A 23,107-nucleotide genomic window follows, 5' to 3' on the forward strand; every position below is an offset into this window, starting at 1 on the left:
AGAAAATAGTCGTTTACAATAACAGCACCGATGCCAGTTCGCTGCTCTCTCCTCTAAAGAAAGCAGAAATCAATCAGACAAGCTCTTTGTTTCAGAAAGGGAAATAATGAGGTCCATGGCACCTCGCTAAAAGCAAACTTATGTTTTTTTCAGTCTGAACACAACAGGTGACGTCAGCAGTGTATTTCTGACAGTCAGCTGGTGGCGACCCCTGGTGTGTTTCTGTGTCCTGTTACCAGCATTGTGTTTGAAGGCTGGTCTCTAAAGACATGGAACAAATCACTCTACATGATAGTAATAAAGTGGCTATAAGCATGACAAACATACAGATTTCAGGCCCTTTGTATGCATTGCCTGTAGATAAGATAATAATGTATCCAGACTCTGACAGCGAGTAACGGCCACAAACAGTCTACCGCCGTGTGATTAAAGGTCGATCTTAAGCAAACAAATTCCCAAAGCCTCAAAACCGGAAGTGCTTCAAAGTATGATTGTATTGACAAAAATATTGACATAGTTTTTCCACCTTGAGGCGACTTCAAAGTGGGAGAGGAATGATAGAGTGATAAAACCAGAGTACCCGACGAAAACCCCTAAAAGAAGGTATCACACATAAAGACTGTCCCGAGACTAGTTCTGAACCATCATCTTTTTCAAAGATCCAAATTCTACAGGTTATCGTTAATTCCGGTTAATGATAGCAATGATAATTATCGCCAGTGTCCAGGCCTGATTCTCTAATCACCTTGTCGCTGCACCTGCTCATGTTACTAATAATAGCAACAATCGTTCTCTGTTTTGTTCTCCATGAATAACACCCGTGTGCACCCCAGTCCCAAACAAAAGTTTTATCTCCGCAGCCACAACACTTTATGACCTGAACATTGATTGCGCTGAGGGCCTCGAAACAGAAACACAAGACAAGGGGTTAATCAGATCAGCGAGCGCCATCTAGTGGCCTCGAGTCTTGTAGTGATTTATGACGACTTGAGGACGAGAGTTTATTCCAGATGGACTCGAGCTTCAGAGGCATCATTTCCTTCGCTGCCTGTAAAACAGATTTGTGTGTTTCCTTGACAATCCCTTATCCCCCATACATGCACGTGAACCGGAAGTCGACTCCACGCGGACTCTTGCTCCATGGATCAACGTCGTCATCGTCGTCGTCGTCGTTATATTAGTACAATTATTTGTCACAATTCATGGTCATGTCTGCTTGCAGGAGCTGCTGAAATTGTCGAAGGTTGTTTAAAAATATCATAATATTTAGGAATATAAAAACAATCTATGATGATGTTTACTGGAGGCTCATCTGTCAATCATTGAAACGTCTGCTTACTCTTTGACTTTCATAAATCTGATTTCTTTCAGAGAAATTTATGAACTTACCGAATGCCAGGAAATGTTCGGCACACTTCAGTTTGACAGAGCAAAGGCTCTTTATAGACAACTCCTGCTGCGCTTTTTTTATTAGCTATCTTTGTTTTGTTTTGTTTTGTTTTGTTTTGTTTTGTTTTGTTTTGTTTTGTTTTGTTTTGTTTTGTTTACAGTTCGTATTTCGTCTCTATCATGTGTCATAGACACGAGCCCTTTGAACTGTTGTTTAAGTACCCTCTCCCACCTGACACCAGACAAGTGCAATCAATTGTCAAATGTCAACCATGTGTAATGTGAAGTTGCCCAGTATGTAAGTCTTGTAAGGCATCTATCTTCCAAAGCTTGACAAATGTAAGCCTTGATAGCTGCCATGACCGTGTACCTGGACTCCATTGTCAGCCAATGGCTTTCCTTTTCTGGCAACGTATGAGCACGACAGTCAACAACTGTCAAATGTCCTCTGTAGCACAGTAAACAATGGCCTACTCTTGGAAAATTAGACACAGTGAGATGTGATTGTCGGTTTACATCCCATGTCATCTTTTAGGTTTTCTTTTCCCGTTAATCATTTTCTTTAAGGACAGCAAGGGTGCAGAAAGGTTCGCCGATACATGAGCTACCTAAATATTTTTTTTCTTCTTGTTCTCCAAAACAATGGCTTAAAACTTGGAGATAAGGTTACCTCGGAAGTCGGTAGACAACACTGGAGTCGACGAGTGGGCGTGCGGTCTGCAGAAGCCTTCTGCAGCATCCTCTTTTTTTAGGACCAAAAAAATAAAGAAATATAGTACATGTACTCTGTATGTATGTATCCCGACCTCTTTCCTCACCAACTGATTTTACCAGAAGAAGGAAAATTAGAACACTCATTCCCCCTCCACACATACACAAAGAGTAATATCTTGCAGGTCATCGTTCTTTCATTGTTCGGTAGTTTTTCTGCCTCGTGTTTGAGTCCTGGACAAGCTTCTGACCTTAACATACAAGACTGAAGTCCTTATGTGTAAAAGTCGACATGGCTGAATGCTGTGAAGCTAGTTGTCCTGGTCAAGCCTCATTGCTGCCATTGTACACAGGGTTGAAGTAGTACAGCTGATGGAAACAACCCAGGGTTTGCCTTGCTACCCGTTCTATTGAGACCCTTGAGACGGTCTTAAAAACCAAGATGGATGGGGATTAGGGATTTCGCTTCGAAATCGCGATCACCAGCTCAGAATGTTCTTCTACAGCCCTGGATAATCCTCAACATTTGCTGTCGCTAAGCAAATGTTTGTTCGGTGAATTCCCACAAGGATCAGTTCTTTTCTTTATTCTTTTTTTGCTTTCAGTCGCACATTACCTACACCCTCCCACACACACACTTCTTTCATTCTTTGTCTCCCTTTGCTTTTTTTTTTGTGCCTTTTGTAGTCTAGTTGTTGGTGATCTTGACTGCAGAGAACAGAAGATCGTTTGTTCGACCCTGTCTACCCAGTGCACCTGTTTTGCAGGAATGAATGAGTAGAGGAGTTATCAGAGGAGATAATTAGGGCGGACGGAGAGGGCGGCTCAACCTTCCACATTCAATGCTGTAGATACGGTGGACCACCACCATTGTATAACTGCAGGCTGTCGACAACTTGAAACCTTCGAGTTTCTTTTTATTTCATTTGTCTATTGTCAGGACAGTTTACGGAGACAGAGGAAAAGAGACAGGTCAACCGAATAGCCACACTAATAAGAGCTACAATAAATTTTTAAAAGAAATACTCGACCAGAATGCTCCAGTAATGGCTCCTGGAAGCATGAATGAAATGCTACGACCACCCTGAACACCTGCTCAGGTGTTATGACCAGATGTCTCCCCCAACCACCCCACTTCCCTATCCCATCAACGCCGATTCTAGGTGTCGATCAAGTCCCTTTCCTCCCTGGGAGGGCGCTAGCTAAGCTAGGGGGCGCCTGGAACATCATTCAGGGGCAGATCACTCCCCTGACAGTCAAAAGCCCTTGACGTCAGTCAGGGTCACAACGGCCCATAGACAGTCGACCTCCGCGCCATTCCTACACCTTTGTCGGCGCCCTGTGTGATGTGTGCGCGGTGACCCGTGACTGTTGAGGTCTTCTGGTGGGGGCTGACGGAGACGACATTGGATGTCTTGTTATTTCATGTAGACTGTCGGGTAGACTTGCATTGCCAGTGTCAGGAATCACTGGGTGCATCCAGAATTGTTAGTTCTGTAAGTGAGTGAGGTTTACAGGTTGACGAGTGAGTGAGTGTCAAATACTTCTTAGAGAATTTCTGGTTTTCTTTTCTTTTTTTCTTTTTTTTGGTGGGGTGGCAAGTCGCACATATAGAAGGTCCACCTGCTCATAATCTTCCGATCTGACACTTTTTATATTTTCTGCACCTCGTTCTGTTTTCCTGGACAAGTTCTGGAGTGTGTAAGCCGTTTCAAGAAAATAAGGTCCTTCCAGTCTGCTACCCGCCCCCTCTCTTACGAACAGTGGCACTACATATTTCTATTCAGTTAACTGCTTTGAAAGCCACACTAGTGCTCTTTACCACAGACATAAACAGGAGAATAAAATCAGCTCAGGCGTGCAAAGGTGATTAGTAACAGCCGGGGAATATGTTTTAAGCCTTTTTTCGCATGGCCCTTACACTGGCGTGCATTATGTAGAAAAATTCTACAATATATTTGATTCACAACAGTATCAATGTCAGTAAAAACTCTCACATCTTTTTTTATTTTGTTTCTTTCCATTCTTTGCTCTTGTCCCTCTTTCTACTTTTGCCATATCTCTCTCTCATACACACACCATTACCTTAAAGAATACACTGAAATTATTGAAATGTCGCCAGCTCATTGCTGATGCAATGTAAAAATGGCACATGATATCAAAACTTTATTATTTGACCAGGTGTATTTAGAACCAATCAGCTATAAATTTACTAAATAAATCAAAGAATAAAATTAGGAAAGAAACGACGGATTGATAATTAAAAGACAAAGAAAGGAACGATGTCGACCGGAGAAATAAAAAAAAAAAATATGTATAAGGATAAAAAGGTGCTCTTCGGTCGACAAAATCAAAAAGGGAATCGAACCTTTATCATCCAATGCGAAAAAAAAAATCCAGACGACCACTAGTGCAAGAGTGAGCCACAATATCTGGCGAACACATCTCCCAAACTTCAATACAGGAAAAAAAAAACCTAGAAGAGGAAACAGTGATCATCTAAGTAGGGTGTGACGACTCAAAGGGTTGAAGTTCTTGCCCGGATACCACCTGCCGAATGGTTGCCGGGATGTAAACTCTTCAGTTTAAAGGCTGAGCCGGCTGCCTAGCCCCTACCGTGCCATGAATTGGAGGAAACTATCGCTCCCTACAGGCATCATAACTGCTATCATAAATTAAGGCGTTGTGTCTGGGGTCCATGACATCAAGGCCCCTTGCAGTCGATAGTTTGAATCCCTGTTTCTATAAATTATTGGCGAGGACAGCTCGGACAGACTAGGACATGTTTGCAGGAGTCGTTATGGCAACCATAGACGCTCTCCAGCTCGTGTGAAAGGTCTTGTGGGTAACTTTACTGATTGGGGAGGATAACGTCAGCCTCACTTCCATTTCATCAATTTAAAAAAATGGGGTAAAACTGAGTTAATGTTCGTTAAAATACCATCTATACAGAAGAAACTTTTTTCTACGGTCTTGCTGAGAGGAGCTAGGGAAGTATAAATCAAATTTCACAAAATATATTGCTTTCGTACAATCCGTAGTCGAGCTGTGTGAGATGGACTTGACTCATACAGAAAGTCGGTATCTTGTCGCCATGCTGTAGATTAATATACTCTTCTTTATTTAATTTGTTCGTTTATTCTTTTTTCTTTCGTCAGAGAACTAATCCTGTGTTGCTGAAGAGTATCACAATTACCATAATGCACTGCCAAGTATCCCACCCAGTCCTTGAAATTCCAGAGAAAAACCTATAGTTCTTCATAATCACACACTTCCCACAAGCTTCCTCCTGTTTGCATTTATACTTTACATGGTAAATATTTCTAAGGAGTGGCACTACAGACTACACTGTACATCTGAGCTGTTTGCATGTATTATTAGGGAAACTGCAATGTTTATATCCCCGCTGTACTGTCTCTGACCACATGAGCTTTCTTGTGAACAGGGGAAGTAATGTATCTTTCCCTATGTCAGCCAAGCTCAGTGGAGTTATCCCAGAAATGGCCTCTGAAGTGGCATATTCTCCCTTAACACAAATAAGGATAAGATACAAATCTCACTCAGACACGTATGTAAACATTCATAAAAAAACAAACATATATGGTGTATGTATATATATATAGAGAGAGAGACATTCACACTTGTATATTAACCATACTTTGGGTCACAATCATGGCGTGTTTTAATTATACAAGAAGCAATGTTGTTCAGAACAAAAAGCTTATTAATCTTAAGTTATTCGTAAAACTACAAACATCAAATCATTTATCAGCTTAAATCATCTTCCATGGTTAAATTCGATCAAAGAATCAAAATTTAAGTGCTTAGTAGGATGACCAACGTCTGCCCCAGGAGACAGTGTGACAAGGGATGAAATGTAATCTCATTTTGCCTACTTTACATGTGATATTTTGTTTTAAGCAATCAAAATAAATATGCATAAAATGTGCTTAAATTAATAAATATATATATAAATAAATTCCATAAAACACATCTTTGCAAAATGAATCGAGATCTTCATCATATGATGTTTGAAACTTGGCCATCCCCTTCTAGACCGTTGGTTTTATATCAATGTTTGTTTTATTGTCTCAACTTTTGCAGCACCAAATATATTAACATGGCAAAAATAAAGCCATGCAAGCATTGTAAAAAAAGTGAAAAATGAAAATTACTTTAAAAAATGAACAACAAAATTTTTACAGACAGGACCTTTGTGAAGGTAAATATGCATAATACTTCTGTAATAATGTGCTAATCATATTTTGACATCCATCAACCTCATATCAGACAAGGAGATGATAATGTTTCAAATCGATGAGATAATAATTTGAAAAGACAAGTTTAATTTGCATGAAATTGACAAAGCAAAATTAATGTGTTTATTTGAACACAAACTGCGTGCAGGAAACCGATGATGAGAAAAGACTCGAGTAACACACGACAAAATTTCTTTTTAAAAATGTGCAATAATTATGCAATTATTCACACTAATTCGTGAAATAAATATTTATCCACAAATAAGTATTTGTCGAGGAAAAAAATATTTAGTTTAAAGGCATCTAATATGCCACCATCAGAAACTTTAAATTCGTTCTTTACGGTGACCTGCTTTGGTTTAATTATGTCAGCAAAGCTCCAGGTAGCAGGATTTGAATAATCCCCGTTGTAGTCATCTCTTTGACAAATAATATATCAATTAAATTTATCTATTTATTTATCTATTTAATGGATGCTGGGAGACTTATTATTCAGTCGACTTCTTCTTTAGTCCTAATTAGCTGTAAATCTCCCCTCTGTCACTAGCGTTGTTAACTGACTGTAAGTTTTCAAAGAAACATTTTCAGGAGGACTCGAAGACTCGAAGAAAAGAAAAAAGGAAAAGGAAGGTCAGTCACTGACATCAGCTAAGGTGAACAAGGATCTGGCGTTCTGTCCGTGTCTGACGCCGACGTGGAACCGCGGACTGAGCTTGGACGTGTTGCTGAAGGCCTTGCTGACGTCATAGGCGCCCGGACCCGGGGTGGGGAACTTGACGGAGGGAACGGTCGTCCTGCTCTTGATGCTGACGACGGGTGCACGTGCGGCTGTCAAGGACAGGTCCACGGGGTTGTACCTGGCGGGACCGGGGGTCTTGGCGTTGTCGTACGAGAAGCCCTTGATGTCGGACCCTCTTCCGTGCATGGCGGCGGCCGGCGCACTGCGCATGTCCGGCACGTGATTGCCGAGGGTGGAGGGCAGGTTGTAGGCGTTGGGGCCGGGGCCTGCGGTGTTGCCGGGGGCCTTGAAGGGTGAGCCGATGCTGTACATGGGGGCGCGGCGCTCCCCGGGTGTGGCCTGCTGGACGTTGTAGGCGTTGGGACCCGGGTTGTAGGCAGTTCCGGTCACTGTCCACACCCAGCATTCGTGTGGAAAAAAAATATCTGTATTGCTGTAGTTATAGTTTCAAGAAATTAAGAAATCCATAAAATGTGCTTAAGAGGGTTCCAAATATAGGATATTTTAAAGTATTATTGATAATAACAATTATATTAAAACATAAACATAGAGTAAGCAAGAAGAAGGCTGCGGCGGTTACAAATATAGTATTTTCTATACCTTGTATTTACCTCGTGTGTATATATATATAATGCATATGTGAAGTATATTGACTTTATATCAAGTATCTCACATATATATCACTTTATATCTAGACTTCATATAGTATCACATAAACTTTATAAAGTTTATATTTCATATACTATCACGTATTCCTCATATACTATATACCGCATGTGGTATCACATATACCTTATATGATATACTATATACATCTTACAATATTACATACACCTCATAATATTTCTCACGTAATATATATCTGATATGGTATCACATATATACCTCATATATATATATATTCATCATACAGTAGCACATATACTTCATATAAAACTTTATGCAGCATCACATGTCCTATATATACTCACAATATACTTATATATTATATATGTGCCTCAAAGATTATTACATGTACCCTATATAGACCTAACATTATAGTTATACCTCGTATGGTACTACATATACCTCAAATACATATATATATACACTGAGGTAGTCATGGACAGGTAGCAGTGGGTGGTCCTCTAATCGCAAAGACACTCAGATTTCAAATATTTGCGGGTAATCAAGAAGACAACCTCTTGCATCAGTGATAACGGGGAGTTCACTTCAATGTAAAGGTCATGTTTAATTAATCTGTGGTTCCTAGTCTGAACCTGGTTTAGTCGCTACACGAACTGGTTTGGTTCCCCCGGTCTTCGGGTGACACATCAAATATTGGTGCGTGAAAGAAGTTTTGCCGAGTGGTCCTTGTGAATGTGCGAATGCTCCCACAAATATCGACGACGCTCCACAAGTTAATTATTTACAGCTAGTCGATCCTTATCAATTATTATTGTCTCGTTCACAATGCCATATTGAATACCTTCCTTCTCTCTTTTGATTCGACTATCAGCTGCAAAAGTCGACAATAGCACTTTTCCCACACAAAACCTGTTTTCATCCGCCCTTTAGTCTTCGTTCAGAAGCAAAACATTGTTCGCCGAGCCTTTTAAGTTCCGATGCTGTTCAGTCATCCGAGGGGACAACATTGTGTTTATTTAATTGCTTTGTGCTGCTGTTTATAAATGCATGTGTGTGTGTATGTGTGTGTGGTGCAAAGCACATTGAACCCAGGACCTGAGTTTCCAGTTAGCGACTCAAGTCTCACAGAATGCTCAGTTAGTGAGTGCTACTCACGCCACACAGACCGTGAGGGTCTGCCAGAGATGGAGTAGCTGGGGCTGGTCCACTTGCCTCTCGGAGTCAGGCCGCTGCTGATGCGGTACTGGGGCCCAGGAGTGGGCCTTATCTTTTCTATAAAAAAATTACAGCCATGGAGTGAAAAGACTTTACTGAAGTCTTATTTACGAAAAGACGAGGATGATAGTTCTATCTTACTTTTCTGTAACTTTCTTTAAAGTTTTTCTTTTAAATATAAAAGAAATTATTATAGTATATAACTTCATATGGTTTTTACATGCTCACTGTTAATCTGACAACTATTGTTAACAGTTAGTACAACTCTGGTAATCTCAGATCAGCCTGAGCAGACGGCACAACACTCACAATTGTAGTGCCACTCGCTTTCATTTTTGTAGAGGTTTCTTTTTCTTTTTTGTATCAGATCGCACTAGAGGCAAGAAATTCTCTATAGCACCTTAAAGAGCATCAGAGACTATAGCTTAATCCATAGTTTGTGCCAACACAGCAGACCGATATAACCGATAAAACCGACATCCTGTCATCTTACCCTGGAAGCGAACGCCGATGGAATAGCCTGGGGCCCGCTCCATGGTGGGGTCGTGGTTGTTGATGCCGATAGTCGTGGGCAGAGCGTAGCCTGGGCTGTTGCTGACGCCTGTTTCAAAAAAATAAAGACTTTTCTAAGACATCTTGATAACTGAAAAAGTTGCAAAAAAAATCTGAATACAACTTTGTTCTATCCTGTGTCACGTGACTGTGCTGTTGTTTTGAACAGAAAGAGAAGGAACGAAAGACATCAAGTGCATATCAAATTTACTTACACTGAGAGAAAAACTATAATGAAGAGATGAAAAATGAGAGAGAGAGAGAGACAGACAGAGAGAGACAGAGAGAGACAGAGAGAGAGAGGAATAAAAGGCAGAGAGAAAAACTCGTCTGTAAAATATCTTACGTGTGTATGTGGTTAGCTGCAGTAACTTTTATGTCAGTCTGTATTTACTTTCCGTGACTGTCTTTCACTGGAATGATTTACAGTTGCCTTTCTTTAGTATCGTCAATAGTCCTCGTTCAATTCCTCCCAGACCATGATTTTTTTAACGACAAGGCCTGATTGAAAGTCACACAAGCCTCCAGGCTAACATTTAAAAAACCCAGCGTGTGTTTGCTGAGTTCAAGAGCTCACACCTGTATCTACCTATTGAGAGGCCGTGGAGTAGTATTACGAATAAATGTAATTGTGTTGTCAACCTGACATTTATCATTCAGAGACAATGTGAAATCAAAGAGTCTGGTGTTTGAACGCGTGTTTGAGAAATGTTCCTTGAATAATCCCTCTCAGAAGAGCTTTAGTGAAGTCTAGATAAAACTTCTCCTCAACCTCATTGAGTCATCGCCTCTCAGTTTATATATATATTTTAATTATTGAGTTTATAGTAATGCATTGTATGCAGAGATTGCTATTCAGGGAAAAGCATAAAAATAACAAGACCAGCTAATTTTCTTCTCACCAGCATTAAAATTGTAATTCTAAGCAAGGGAACTTCGAATTAAACTCCAAGACATGTCCATCACATAACCACCATGTCATTTTGGGTATAATTGGAACTTTGACCATTAAAAGACTCTGCTCATCAAATAAAGACGAACTACAAAGCAAACAATTTCACAAACAATCCACAAAAACAACCACGAATAACAAACAATACATCTTTCACCCAAAAGACACCACACTCGATACTCGAGTGACTAGAGAAAGGTCTTGTTCTAACAATCCGATGATGTTAGGAGTCAGGACTCACCTTTGGTACGATCGCTCTTGGTCATGTTGCTGAAACTTGTTTAAAGCTGATCGAGTGGATGTATTAAAGTATTAAACTTCTTCAACGAGTGTTACATTATTTATTGCCTGTGGCAGTCAGTAGTCCTGGGATGTCGCCATTGGGTCGATGACACCAAACATCCGGGCAACCGGCATTCAGTTCCTTTCACATCTGAAGTACAACAAGCTATTGAAATACTTTTGTGTAGCGTCCAGTATGAAATATATCAATTATTACAAGTGTAAAGTAGTATAACATATCCAGTTAAGTGCTATGAAATATTTTGAACCAAGAAGGTTAAGTATAATATTTGTCTTCTTAGAGATCAAGATTATTGAAGAACATTGGTCTTATATGTCATATGAAGCATGTGACATGCATCCATGATGAAATTGAATAGTTCTTGTGAGTCAGGCAAGAAAACACATCTCGAGAAACAAAGACTTGCACAATTCTTAATGGGCACATGCATATCCAGATCGACACACACGTGTTTTCCACAGGGAGCCATTTTTCCTCCTAGGGTGCACAATTCATAATTTGTTTAGGATATGTTCCTCCTTTCTAGTGAGAAACAAACCCTCAGAAGAAAGTTTCCAAGCTTTCGGTTTTTTTAAAAAAACAAAACAAAACAAGTTCTCAGGCACTTTCAAGTGTGTCTAACCTGTGTTCAGACAATATGCAAATCCTCTGGTCCTTGTAATAAAACGGTCAGCTGACACACAACAGTAGAAATAAAGTTAGTGACCAGAAAGAGCTGTTTCGTTGATCCTCAATATTGCAGATGGTCTGTCAGTGTTGAATGCTGGGCTTGGCTGTAAGTGCTGGAGGTTTAACCCGCCTTGAAGTATCCCCTTATCATCCATCGAACAGCCTCCACGATGACCCGAGAGGTATCCATCCACTAACACCAGTCGATGAGTGAGAGAGTCACGCATGGTTTGCTGATCTCCATTACAAGAAATGCGAGACGTCCGTCGAGTCCGGGGTGGCAACTGACTCTGTGGTGTGTGTGTGGTGCACAATCCAACCTCTACAAACTACCATTGTGAGTGGTGAAGGGTCCCATTCCCCACCCCATACACCCGTACCCACCCACCTATACCCTGCCTTCTTGGCGGTGAGCGTGATTAGCGAACTCTTTACCTGCGGCGACTCTCTAAAGACACGGCGGTAACTTTCCTACCCACACCCTACCCCTGCTCTTGGCACCCGTGCCTGCATTGCTATGCCCCGTTCTGATTCCTCCCTTCCACCCGGCCACTCTCCCCACCCCTCGTTGCTCCAGCCAGACTGTTGCTGACCCTCCGTGTCCTGCTCTCCATGTCAGCAGGCGGCAGCACGAAGTCCTGCTAATCGTGGCTAAAGATCGGTCTTTGTTTTTGCGGGGCTGCTGTTCGGGTGGTCTCCTGGCTACAGACCCTAAACAACAGGGTATATACTGTTTGTTTACCGACATATCTAGACATCAACACTGAGCACTATCCGCCTCCTTGAGTGTCTTTGTTTATTTGTATTTATTTGTATATTGTATGTATTTATGTATGTTTGTGTGGTTTGTGCTTGGGTTTATTTTTTAATTTATTTGTGTTGTGTGTGTGTGAGCTTGGAGGTGTGTTTATATGCTTGTTTGTGTGTGCTTGTGGGTTAGAGCGTGCGTTCGTGCGTGTAATGCTTTACATGGGCAGTAACTCGATACAGGGAGCTAATTCTCACTCACTGACCATAGCCTTATTATCAGACGATCGTGCTGCTAGTCCATAGTGTACCAAGCAGTTCCAGAGCGGGAGCAGGGGAGGGAGGAGCAGTGGGGAGGAGAGGGGAGTGCGGATATGGGCCCAAGCACAGCAACAGATCCGCAGGTGACTAACCTCTAAACTTTGACCTGTGCATGCTCGTGTTGTCGCCTGCGAGCTGCTCTGTGAAAATATGCCTTTGTAACTTTGTGTTTAACTGTATGTGCGCGCGCCTACGCCTCTCGTGTCACGTCATGTCTGCCATTGTGTGTTTGTGTGGATTACTGTGTGTGTGTGTGTGTCTATCTGTACTAAACATGTCTAATGTGTCAGCCTGTTAGTAACTGTGTTCTTGCCACAGTCTGGATGTGTTCCTGTGTGATGTAACTCTGTACGTGTGTCACTGTGTTCGTGTCACTGTACGTGTATCCATGCATGTGCGTCAGTGTATCACTCTGTACTCTGTTGTCGGTGTGTGGTGATCACTGCTCTCTCTCTATCTCTCTGGGTTTTATATATATATACACCTGGGTGGCCTGGTTACCTCAGTGTTCGCTTGGTCCCCGCTCGCAGTCTACCTGCGTTCGTTTCCAGGTAGAAACTGTTTCCCTGGGCGCCGTGAGGGTCGACGTGGAGTCTGGCACCCCGGGGGCACAGAACTCTCACCACCTGTGTAGCAACCAACACCAGCGTGCTTGCCGGCGTGCTGCAACTTCGCAACCATGAGCCCCTGCACTCACCCTCACGATTCTTTTTCCTTCTTACCTCCTCCACTCTTCTCCCCATGTCATCTCTTTCCATTATCCTACCCATCGACACCCTACTGTAGCCATGGGTGCGTGAATAGATATCACACAAGTACACGCACACAACACATATTCACAATACATACACACGACACAACACGCAATGTGTACAACATGTAAACCACACAACACACACATCCCAACACGTCTGTGTCTATCCTTCTCGTCTCATCCCCATGGCTGTCTTGCAACCAACGGCACGTGCAGGCAAGCATCCGAGCGAGACAGGATCAGGTTCCGTTAGGCAGTGGAGGGTAGTTGCGACATCAATACTGAATACTTTATTATTGCTGCCGGGTACGGGTGGGCTCCGCACATCCCCTTCCTGGCGCCCAGGACTCGGCGGCTGTCATGATCACGCGAATCATTCATTTCGGAGGTAATCAGCTGTGCAGAGCTGTTGTCGACCTCCTTATCGCAAAATGCTTTTATGCTGCACATGATACCATACCTGACTAATTTATTGCTGCTTGCTTAGTTTTGTCGTTGCTGGTTGTGTTGTTTTTTTTCATTCTTCTTCTTTTTTTGCATGTTTCGATGGTTCCATGACGATTACTCAAGATACTCTAGGCAATTATGAGTTGTTTGTTCCAGCTTGCTTGTTCCAGATGGTATTGAAGGACCGGCTGACCGGACAACCAGACATGCTAAATGGAACTTAGCAGCAGTGGACTAGAAGATGAGATTTCTTTAAGGTACTCGAGTATTTCCGGTCTGTAGTTATGGAACATACTGTTGTTTGTTTGGCCCTATCCCAGACCCCTTGGTTGATTGCTAAACTCCGAGGTCTGCAAGCTGCAGCAAAGGATGCCGTCCTGCTTCCGGTCCATCGATACTCGAGCATCCGTTGCCCCCTCTCCTGCCCTGAGGCCGTAGTTGTGAAGCGAGGTGGAACATTGCTCAGGGGCAAAGTGGGAAAACTCAGGTTAGCAATTGTCTCCGAAACATTCCTTATGTTACTTTGTGCTAAGACATGTTTACCACTGCTTTATAACTTCACCCTCATAGATAAAGCGACATCTGCGGAGTCTGACCCTTGACTTCCCCGAGTTGCTTCAGGACAACGACTTACCCTCGGTTCATACCCTGGGTCCTGAGCTATGTAGCCTGAAAGAAAACTAAAACACCTTGTAACTCTCTCTTTCAGCTAATGTACCTTAATAACTTCATATGTCTCTGTTACATCTTTAAGTCATCATTATTAAATGTGATCATTAAAAGCGCAAATAAAACAATCAAACGCTCGGATCGCTTCCAGTGTGCGGCTCCTCCGCGACTAAACGGACCTCAATCGCTTGTGATGCGTTCAAATCCTCCGTGGCCATTGTAGGGTGATTCATTGAAAAGGCATTCGTTATGATCCGCCAGCTGACAGTTCTCACAAAAGCAGCGATCAGAGCATACCTGGCAAAGGCATTCATTAAATACGAGCCGAGGCTTACCCACTCGTCACGTGCCGGAATGCCGTGACCTTTCGACGAGGTCGACGGCACTTTTTTGTGTGTTCTCTTGTTCACGTCTTTGTAGATCAATATATCGGGGTGTTGCGAAGGGAAGGGTGGATGATCGAGGGGCGGGGGGTAGTTGATCGAGGGCGGTGAGTAAAATGTGATTGACGGAATGTTTTGTGGTGAACTGGTTACACGGTGGTTGTGTTTAAGGTCGTTCTGTGCCTGTCTGTACACACACACAAATAAGAGAGCATGCATCTGTATATGTACGTACATGCTCGTGTGTATGTGCGTGTGTGTGAGAGAGAGAAAGGTTGGGGTGGGGTTACTAGTTAACTAGGTTTGTCAGTGTCACCGCATTCATAAAACTATACAATGGCTGGTTCGAGGCCGTGTTGCCAGAGTTCAGCCTCTGTTCTAGACAATAACTGGCTTTCTACTTTTTATAGATATGGATTATAAAGTTTCTTCATGGTGTTTGTTTTTTTAATCAAGCAATGTAAAGTAAAACAGAAACTATAAGCAATGGAATGCATCGGAAGAGACCTGACTTGATTTCTTTATGTGTCTTCCTTTGCACACGAGTTAGTGTTTGTGTGTGTGTGTGTTGGGGGGAAGGGGCGGTGGGTGCACACTTATGAGGACAGACAGATATATATAGGTAGATGAACAGACTCGCAGACGGATTGATTACCAACAGAAGAGAAGAAAACAAAAATGTGGGATGGGGTTAGTCATTATTCTCCCCCTCCCCGCCACTCTATTTTATTTTTTATTTATTTTATTTACTTTGATAATCCAAACTCGTATAACCCAGGACAAGTCCCTGTACCGCAACTCTACCCTTTGAACAATTTTAACGAGTTCTCTCCCTTACATGACAGTCCGCGGTGACTGATCCCACGCCCACCTGTCTCTTTGTGTAGTGTTTGACCCTGAAATGACAGTGGCATGTATATTCTTTTCTTCAATCTAGACTCAATTTATGTACGTATGTATATGCATGTACGTACGTATGTACTTATGTACTGTGTATGTATGAGAAGTTCGTGTGTGTGTGTGAAAGCACATATATATGTATGTCGAGTTTGTCAGCCCGTTGTTCAGTGACTGAAGACAATACATTTATATTTTATCGTGTACAGTTGACTAGGGTATAAATACGACTACACCATTGTCTTCAATAAGAGAAGGTCATAAATTATTTGCAAAAACTGGTTCAGATACTTTTATGTTTGTTTCCGAAATCTGGTACAAAGTCCAGCACTTCTTGTGTTTCAAAGTACTTTTATCTTGGTTCATGAATTAATATTTTACTAAATTAATCACGAATCTTACCTTTCCTTGTAGAATACGAATCCATACCTGTTCCTCTTAATTACAAATAATGTTATTTCATCAACATATTTTACGAGCAATTAAATGGTGTTACATATACATCACTTCATTATTGTAGGGGGATTGAATGTCTTAGTACTATTGTTTGCAAAATGGATATCAAGAGTTTGACAGTGTGGACTGAGATGTTATACAATGTGTTGTCATGAGTGTTCATAAAGGATGAATGTGGGCATCTGACGATTGTTTTGAAACAAGAATAATGCAGACTAGTGTGGGGTTCTGAACAAGGATCGAGTGTTGTAGCCACCATTAAGGCCAGGCCAACAAGAAGGAATAGTAATAACAATAATAATGGTCCCATCTGGCTGCCTCTCGTTATTGTTTATATTTCCGTTGTGTTGTACAACTTTCCGCTAATGTAAGTCCGACCTTGAGTGCTGCTTATCTCCAGCTGTTGGGTTGAGCTTGTAGGTGTGTTGGTTAGTCGGTTAGTCGGTTAGTCACTGTCGGATGTTTTTGTTGTGACCTGTCTGTGTCACAACAGTACGTGGGAACATGATGTACAGTTGCTCAGCTGATGATGATTTTATCAGATAATGAGTCACTATATACACACAGCCCAGCTTTCTCTTTCACACACACACGAGCATTCTCTCAAAAAAAAAACAAAAAAAAACAAAAAAAACACACACTCTCTAACACACATACGCACGCACGCAAACAGTATCATAGAAGAAGATAATGCTGATGGCAGGAAGTATGTGAAGAAAAGATCGGGGTGGGGCGGGAGTTATTAGAGATGGGAGATAGACGGAAGCGAATAATAAGAGTAAGAGAAGAAATAAAGAGATGTAGGTGTCGAGACGAGGTCTTTGACAGTTGGAGTTATAAATGCGCAGTCGTAAATGACAACAACAGATGCAGGATGTGTCCCCCCAACCCCCGACTCTCTCACCTTTCGCCACGTCAGCAGGTTCAGACCGAGCGTTCAGCGGCGATAACACATCCTGTCAACACCTGACTGACCTTTGCCACCTGAGTGCAGATTGCCGAACATGTGACTATTTGTCACAGTTTTATATGATAGTCAATAGCACTTCTTCACCCAACATTTGCCATAGTAGATGACATGTGAACAGATGGAAATGATGATCCTGTGCATGTTAGTCACAGCTATGCCCAACTGTTATCGTACCTCGGAATCTGAATAAACCCAGGCATTCGAGAACAAATTCCTGAGGATACTGTTCTAAATGTCCGGCATGGAACGCAAAAAAAAAAAATAAATAAATAAAAACTCAGAAGCAGTGACTATGTACAGAGCCCAGCTGCCACCTCGTGGGACACCAGGAACTCATTCTCGTCTCGTCAGCGTCAAGCGATGAGTAATGTGACTCGGGGTAACATTCCATCTTTCAGGGTACATTGAAGAAAAGGGGTTGACACCGAGGTTGACAAGATGAAGAACTGGTAGAAACATCTGAAGGGGTGGACTGGTCGTTCCATGGAGAACCTGTTAACCACTGCTCACAACAAGACTAAATAGCGAGCCACTAGCGCAGTGGTTAGAGACAGTAAAGATTTGCTCTCCTGGGTTCAGATCTTGTCTCGGGAAAGCTAATTTTTCTATGTGGCACCTGCTTATAGGGCCGTGATATAGACTTATGGCTTGGTGTAAAACACTAATCCCTCCTCCCTCTCACTGTCAACCACTACATCTACCCGTTTCCCTCGACGACCAACTCTGGTGGACCAGTGTAGCCGTTCGTCAGATCACTAGTCAAGGGATGAATAAATTAATGTCCTTGTATTTAGTTCTACCAGCTAAGCCTTGTACATAGTGTACTATAGGACATTCTAACAGATAATAATCTACACATTAAGAGAAATACACATTACAACCTATGTGTGATGTCATCAGATAATGTTCAGTAATATTTTCTGTCTCTAGGACCAGCAGGTAGACAGTATAGTTTCTAAGGTTCTATCAGATAATGCCCATGATTAGAATATTATTCTTCGTCTATAAATTCCTCAAATAATGTTTACACAAAGTAAATATGATTCTAGCAGACTATGCAGAAAGGGGATGAACACTGGAGCATATTTACAATGTTGCTCTTAGTAGCTTCCCCCCATTTCACCAATATTTATAATCGATTTGTTTGTGAAATTTTTCTGTTGTTTCAATTCCTTATGCTCCCAGTTACGACAAATGCAAAACTAAGTGCCCCTTTAGATTACAGAATTCCCAGTTTCAATTTCACTTTCATTTTCTGTTCATCCTTCTTCACTTCATTAGACACGATCTTTACAAACATGACTTGATCGGCCATGATGTAAAATAAACTTAACATTGATGAACAACGGGGCGTGTGGTGCATTATATCTACCTTATATTTTAGAGTTCTACATTAAAATACTAGTGTATATGTCATATTTTAAAGTGTATTTTATATTAAAATATCATGTAATACACACGTGTGTACTCGTTTTACTGCAATGTCGTGATTCCTACATATCTTTATTCAAACTAATGCGTCCCTATTTTTACCAACATAAATGGACACATACACACACAAATATAAAAAGAAGATTTTTTTGACATATCAGTAGGTCGATCACTTATATCTTTATAGATGCTTATGTCACTGTATTGCATATGTCAAGCAACTCTTACTCAAAATATGTGTGGGGTAGGAATGTAGTGTATACTTCATCATCTTGTTTCATGAATAAGGTGCATGAGAAAGTATGTTCTCCTTGTCCAGACATAAAAGGTCCATAAATCTCAAACACTGAACTGCTCGTACGAACAGGTTTGTGACTGCAAAAGAAACTCACCCCGTCTCGCCCTTGCCCTAACCTTCCTACCCCGACCTCGTGGTCCCCACCCATAGTCTGAGTGCTCTGTCCCCACTCCTCGCCCTCCCATCCCAACCGTGCAGACAGAAAGGAAACAGCAAGTAGAACGGTCTCGTGACAGAAAGGAGATAATTCGACATTTCCTTTCTTCATTTTTCAAATCAGCTTTTTAAAAAATACGGAACTATATATTATGGCAGATGTTCAAGTTCGGCTTTAACCACGTGCCGGAAGTTTAATTACCGGAAGTTAAGTTAAAGTATAGTATGGGAAAAAATTTGAAGTGCAGGAAACGATGGCTCAATCTGATTATTAGTCTCGAGGATCCACTGAACCATCACACCGCTACAAAAACAAAATATAAATCAGTTTTTGTGCTTATACATTGTCCTGTATGAATATACGATATTAAATGCCTGCCCTAGACACAATGTGTTGTGTGATGTGAAGAAATTACCGATCGTGTCCCTTTTGTTTCTCTCTTTTATTTTTCTCTCTCCTTTCCTAGCTCATTTTCAGAGGCAGCGTGTACACTACAATAATGAAGCTTCAACCTTATAATCTCTTAAATAAAAAAACCAGTAAGATACATTTACAGTGTGCTTTCTTATCATCTCGTTCTATTTCCTTACTTAACTATTAACTGTACATTTTATATTATTTGGTCATTCCGAATCATTACTTGCCTTATGCATGGTGTCCAGTCACTTAATCCCCGACACTTAATCCCCTCGACTTTTAATCCCTAAAAACTTCATCCCCAGACACTTAATCATATGTTGTTATGCATGTTGTTTCATAAAACTCGACACAAACTGCTAATTTAATAATCACGGATGTCTGTACATTTCTGCCTGAATAGGTATATATATATAGTGTGTGTGTATGTCATGCATGAACGAGTGTCTCATTGCCTGATTGTGAACTGGAGAATAATCGTGGTTTTGAATCTTTGTTCTTTACCACAGTGCGAATAAACATCCAGTTAAAGATAAATTATAAATACACAGACATTCGTTAATACTATCAGAACAGGTTTGCTCTGATATTGTCAAACATATATATTTGTTACGAATACTTGTACCAGGGCTCACATTTAGGATTGCCTCCATTTGCATAAATTTGGAAATATATTACTCGTCTTGTCTGAAATGTGCAGAACAGAATCTCGATGTGTGTATTCTTTCTGCCTCCAGTGTTCTTGCAATCTCTGAACCGGAAGCACCGAACACGATAAATATTTTGCTCTTATCTCTCGCCCACCTATTTACTGACAGGTCCATATACCTCTTCGGTCAGGCATGCCCGGGCATCTGTCATGGTCACACAAGCACTGCCAGCAAGAAGAGATAATTATGTTAATTAATGCCATTCTATTAACCTGACAGTGAACAACACAGAGGATGATTCAGCGCGTGCGTACGCGCGTGCGCACATTGATTGTTTATATTAGCAACACGTCAGCACTGTACTTCTGTGAAGTCAAACAAGTTCAACAAATGAATAGGCATGAAACAGGGCGACAAATGCGATTGTCAGCAACATGCATCATGCATCATGCAACTTTCCTCGGCGTGTTTTGTCTTAATAATAGTGTCTGCTGACTGTAGCTGAATTAATTGTGTGATTGTTGGTCTGTTGATATTTGTGTGGCATGCCAGCTTACACTCAGTCAACAGCCGTTGAATCGGTACCTGACCCCTTAAAGGTCTTGGTAAGGTAAGAAGTGTGTCACAAAACATCTGGCCCCTTTCAGTCGGTACCACTTCATTTTCGTACGGCTGAAAGATTAGGAGATTACCTTTACTGGTCAGTAGGATAATAATTCTTAATTAGAAATTGAATTGTTAGAAATGTTAGCATTTGTGTCACCAAGTGTAAAACTGCCTTCGATATCCCTTCCCGCTAAAATTATATTCACACACAGTTCCCAAACTTCGACATTGTAAACAATTTCAAAGTTTACTAATAAAGTTTTCCCAAGTTATCTTTTCTATATACATTTGCAAACTTGTACATGTCACCCCGTATTAGTGTGTGTGTCTTATCTAAATTCCTAGAACACAAAGAGCATTCTGGGGACTAGCAGTGTTTATGTTTACAAAGAGGGAGTGGCATTCCGCGCCGCCAGTCGCCTGGATACATAACTAGTCATAGCTAGTCTTTACATGGTTATGGTTAGCCTTTCTCATTTTTTTTTTTTTTTTTTTGTTTGGTTGAGGCCACGTGGCCTTATCAGTATAAACTTCCTTCGTTCGATCGCTCGATCGTCTGTTCTTTTGCTCTCTCAGTGCAGTCCTAGTGTTCAGATGATGTCTTACATATCCTGCAGATGGCATCTCAGGATGACTATTTCAATACTGATTACTATTATCAGATGAATCAGAGTGAAGCACTGATACTAGAGATAGAAATCATCTTGCATTTCACGACCATCCGGATATGAACTAACATAGAGAGAGAAAGAGAGAAAGAGCTAAAGGGGTGTTTCAGGGCAATTTCGTGTGCAGGCAGTCTTTAACACAGTGTTTTAGATATTATTTTAGATATTATTTTGCATGATAAAGTATTATATATTATTAATTCTTCTGAGAATGTAATAAATTAAAGGGCCCTTCGCCCTGTCAAGGGTCATGTCTGCAGTAACGATGAAAGCTCGATAGTTCGGACTGAGGACGTGAAGATGATGTTGATGTCGTCTGCCTTGGTGTACTTAGGATGAGTGATGAGCGACGATCGAAGAGGGCGTCGGTTTATCATCGTTAAGTTTAAATTTATTTTATACCATTCATTTTGACATTACTAAGACAGGATGTAATGGTGTTAGGAGCAGAGTGAGAGCGGGGTAGCTGCGTGTCATCAGCAAATGATTGATGAGAAAAATAATGAGATTAGATGCATGATGAAAGGGGTTTTGTGTAAAAAATTAACAGCAAGGGGCCACGTATTGAGTTTAGGGGGATCCCGCAAGAAAGGAGAGCAGAGCGAAATGTTTGACCATCGACGAACAGGTCCTATTAGGAAGGAGTTGAATCATGCCAGTCTGCATCCAGAAATGCCATAGAGGAAGGAAAAAAGAGTGGAAGAGATGCAGTTAATGATTGGAATGAAAATATGCTGTTTTTGGTTGTTGTTTCATGTAGAATAATCTAGAACTGCATTTTATATCAACAAAATGTTTTATAGTTAACCTTGGAAAATTTTTGTTGATTCTTGGTGAACAACTATTGGTGAGCTACATACAAATACCCAGTCATTCGAAAGTCAGAAGAAAATAAGTAAACTAACTTGATAATAAGATATAAACAATGATAGAAACGATTCAATGTAAAAGTTTTGGTTGGCATGAAAATTCTTCCACTTAGAGCTGAGATGATATCGGAGACAACTATCCGAGAGACGAGGACACAAAGGAAGGTCAGCAGCTTCTGGAGAAAGTGTTTCGTCGCATCATTTGCGCTGAAAATTTCTAACACATTGAGAAATAAAGAAATACAAAAGGGAATTAGTGATTCAAAAGGTTAAACATATGCAGGCAGGACCGAGAGACAGAGCTTGCAAGTGAAAGAAATGGATACACCTTGTTATTTGTTTGGGTTTTTCCCAGCTTGATGAATTACTTGTCACCATTTCTCTGCTGTTATAACTTTTTTATTTGTGATCTACAGAACACATGTTTTTTGCGTTTTCTCATTTACAGAACTTATATTTGTTAGCTAAATTTTCCGCTATATTTAGGTTTCGGGTCTGTGGGTGTACACCATGTCAACCAGTCTTGTAGACCATTTCATGAGACCAGGTTAGATGGACTCATTCATCTTTTAACAACACCCCAATCGACTTCTCTCTCACACTCACATAAATACATACTAAATTAAGAATATGTATGTATACACATAATACATAATACAGGTAAACACATGCACGCACATATACACACGCACACAGACGCACGCGCACACGTCCGTTGTTTTACCTGCCTAGAAACAAACTACAGGAGCTTAGAAGCACGGTAATGAGGGTGGGAAAGAAGGGATAACTGATCTCAGACAGAACAAACCAGTCCTGAGCCGAGAAAATCCATGGCACATTCCAGCATGCAGGTCCCCGACAGCCAAAACCACACTTCGCTCCACGGTGCACGCGCGGACACGCAGCCAGGAACGTGGAGAGGCGCATGGCCGGAGACCGCAACCCAAGGC

General features: G+C 41.3%; 1 protein-coding gene across 2 annotated transcripts; it reads right to left on the minus strand.

The window, feature by feature from the left end:
• Positions 1 to 4,224: 4,224 nt before the first annotated feature.
• LOC112567202 (outer dense fiber protein 3-like) lies at positions 4,225 to 17,599 on the minus strand. Of its 2 annotated transcripts, none has more exons than XM_025243804.1 (5): positions 16,996 to 17,599; positions 10,686 to 10,877; positions 9,434 to 9,541; positions 8,881 to 8,997; positions 4,225 to 7,487 (listed from the first exon to the last, which is right to left on the minus strand). In XM_025243804.1, the coding sequence occupies exons 2-5, from the start codon at positions 10,708 to 10,710 to the stop codon at positions 6,991 to 6,993; spliced, it is 747 nt and encodes a 248-aa protein (XP_025099589.1). In that variant the 5' UTR covers positions 10,711 to 10,877; positions 16,996 to 17,599; the 3' UTR covers positions 4,225 to 6,990. The 2 variants fall into 2 exon arrangements, with proteins under 2 accessions (XP_025099589.1, XP_025099588.1); XM_025243803.1 differs by lacking the exon at positions 16,996 to 17,599 and adding an exon at positions 11,371 to 12,136.
• Positions 17,600 to 23,107: the final 5,508 nt, after the last annotated feature.

Source organism: Pomacea canaliculata, linkage group LG6 (genome assembly GCF_003073045.1).
Source record: "Pomacea canaliculata isolate SZHN2017 linkage group LG6, ASM307304v1, whole genome shotgun sequence".
Classification (NCBI taxonomy): domain Eukaryota; kingdom Metazoa; phylum Mollusca; class Gastropoda; order Architaenioglossa; family Ampullariidae; genus Pomacea; species Pomacea canaliculata.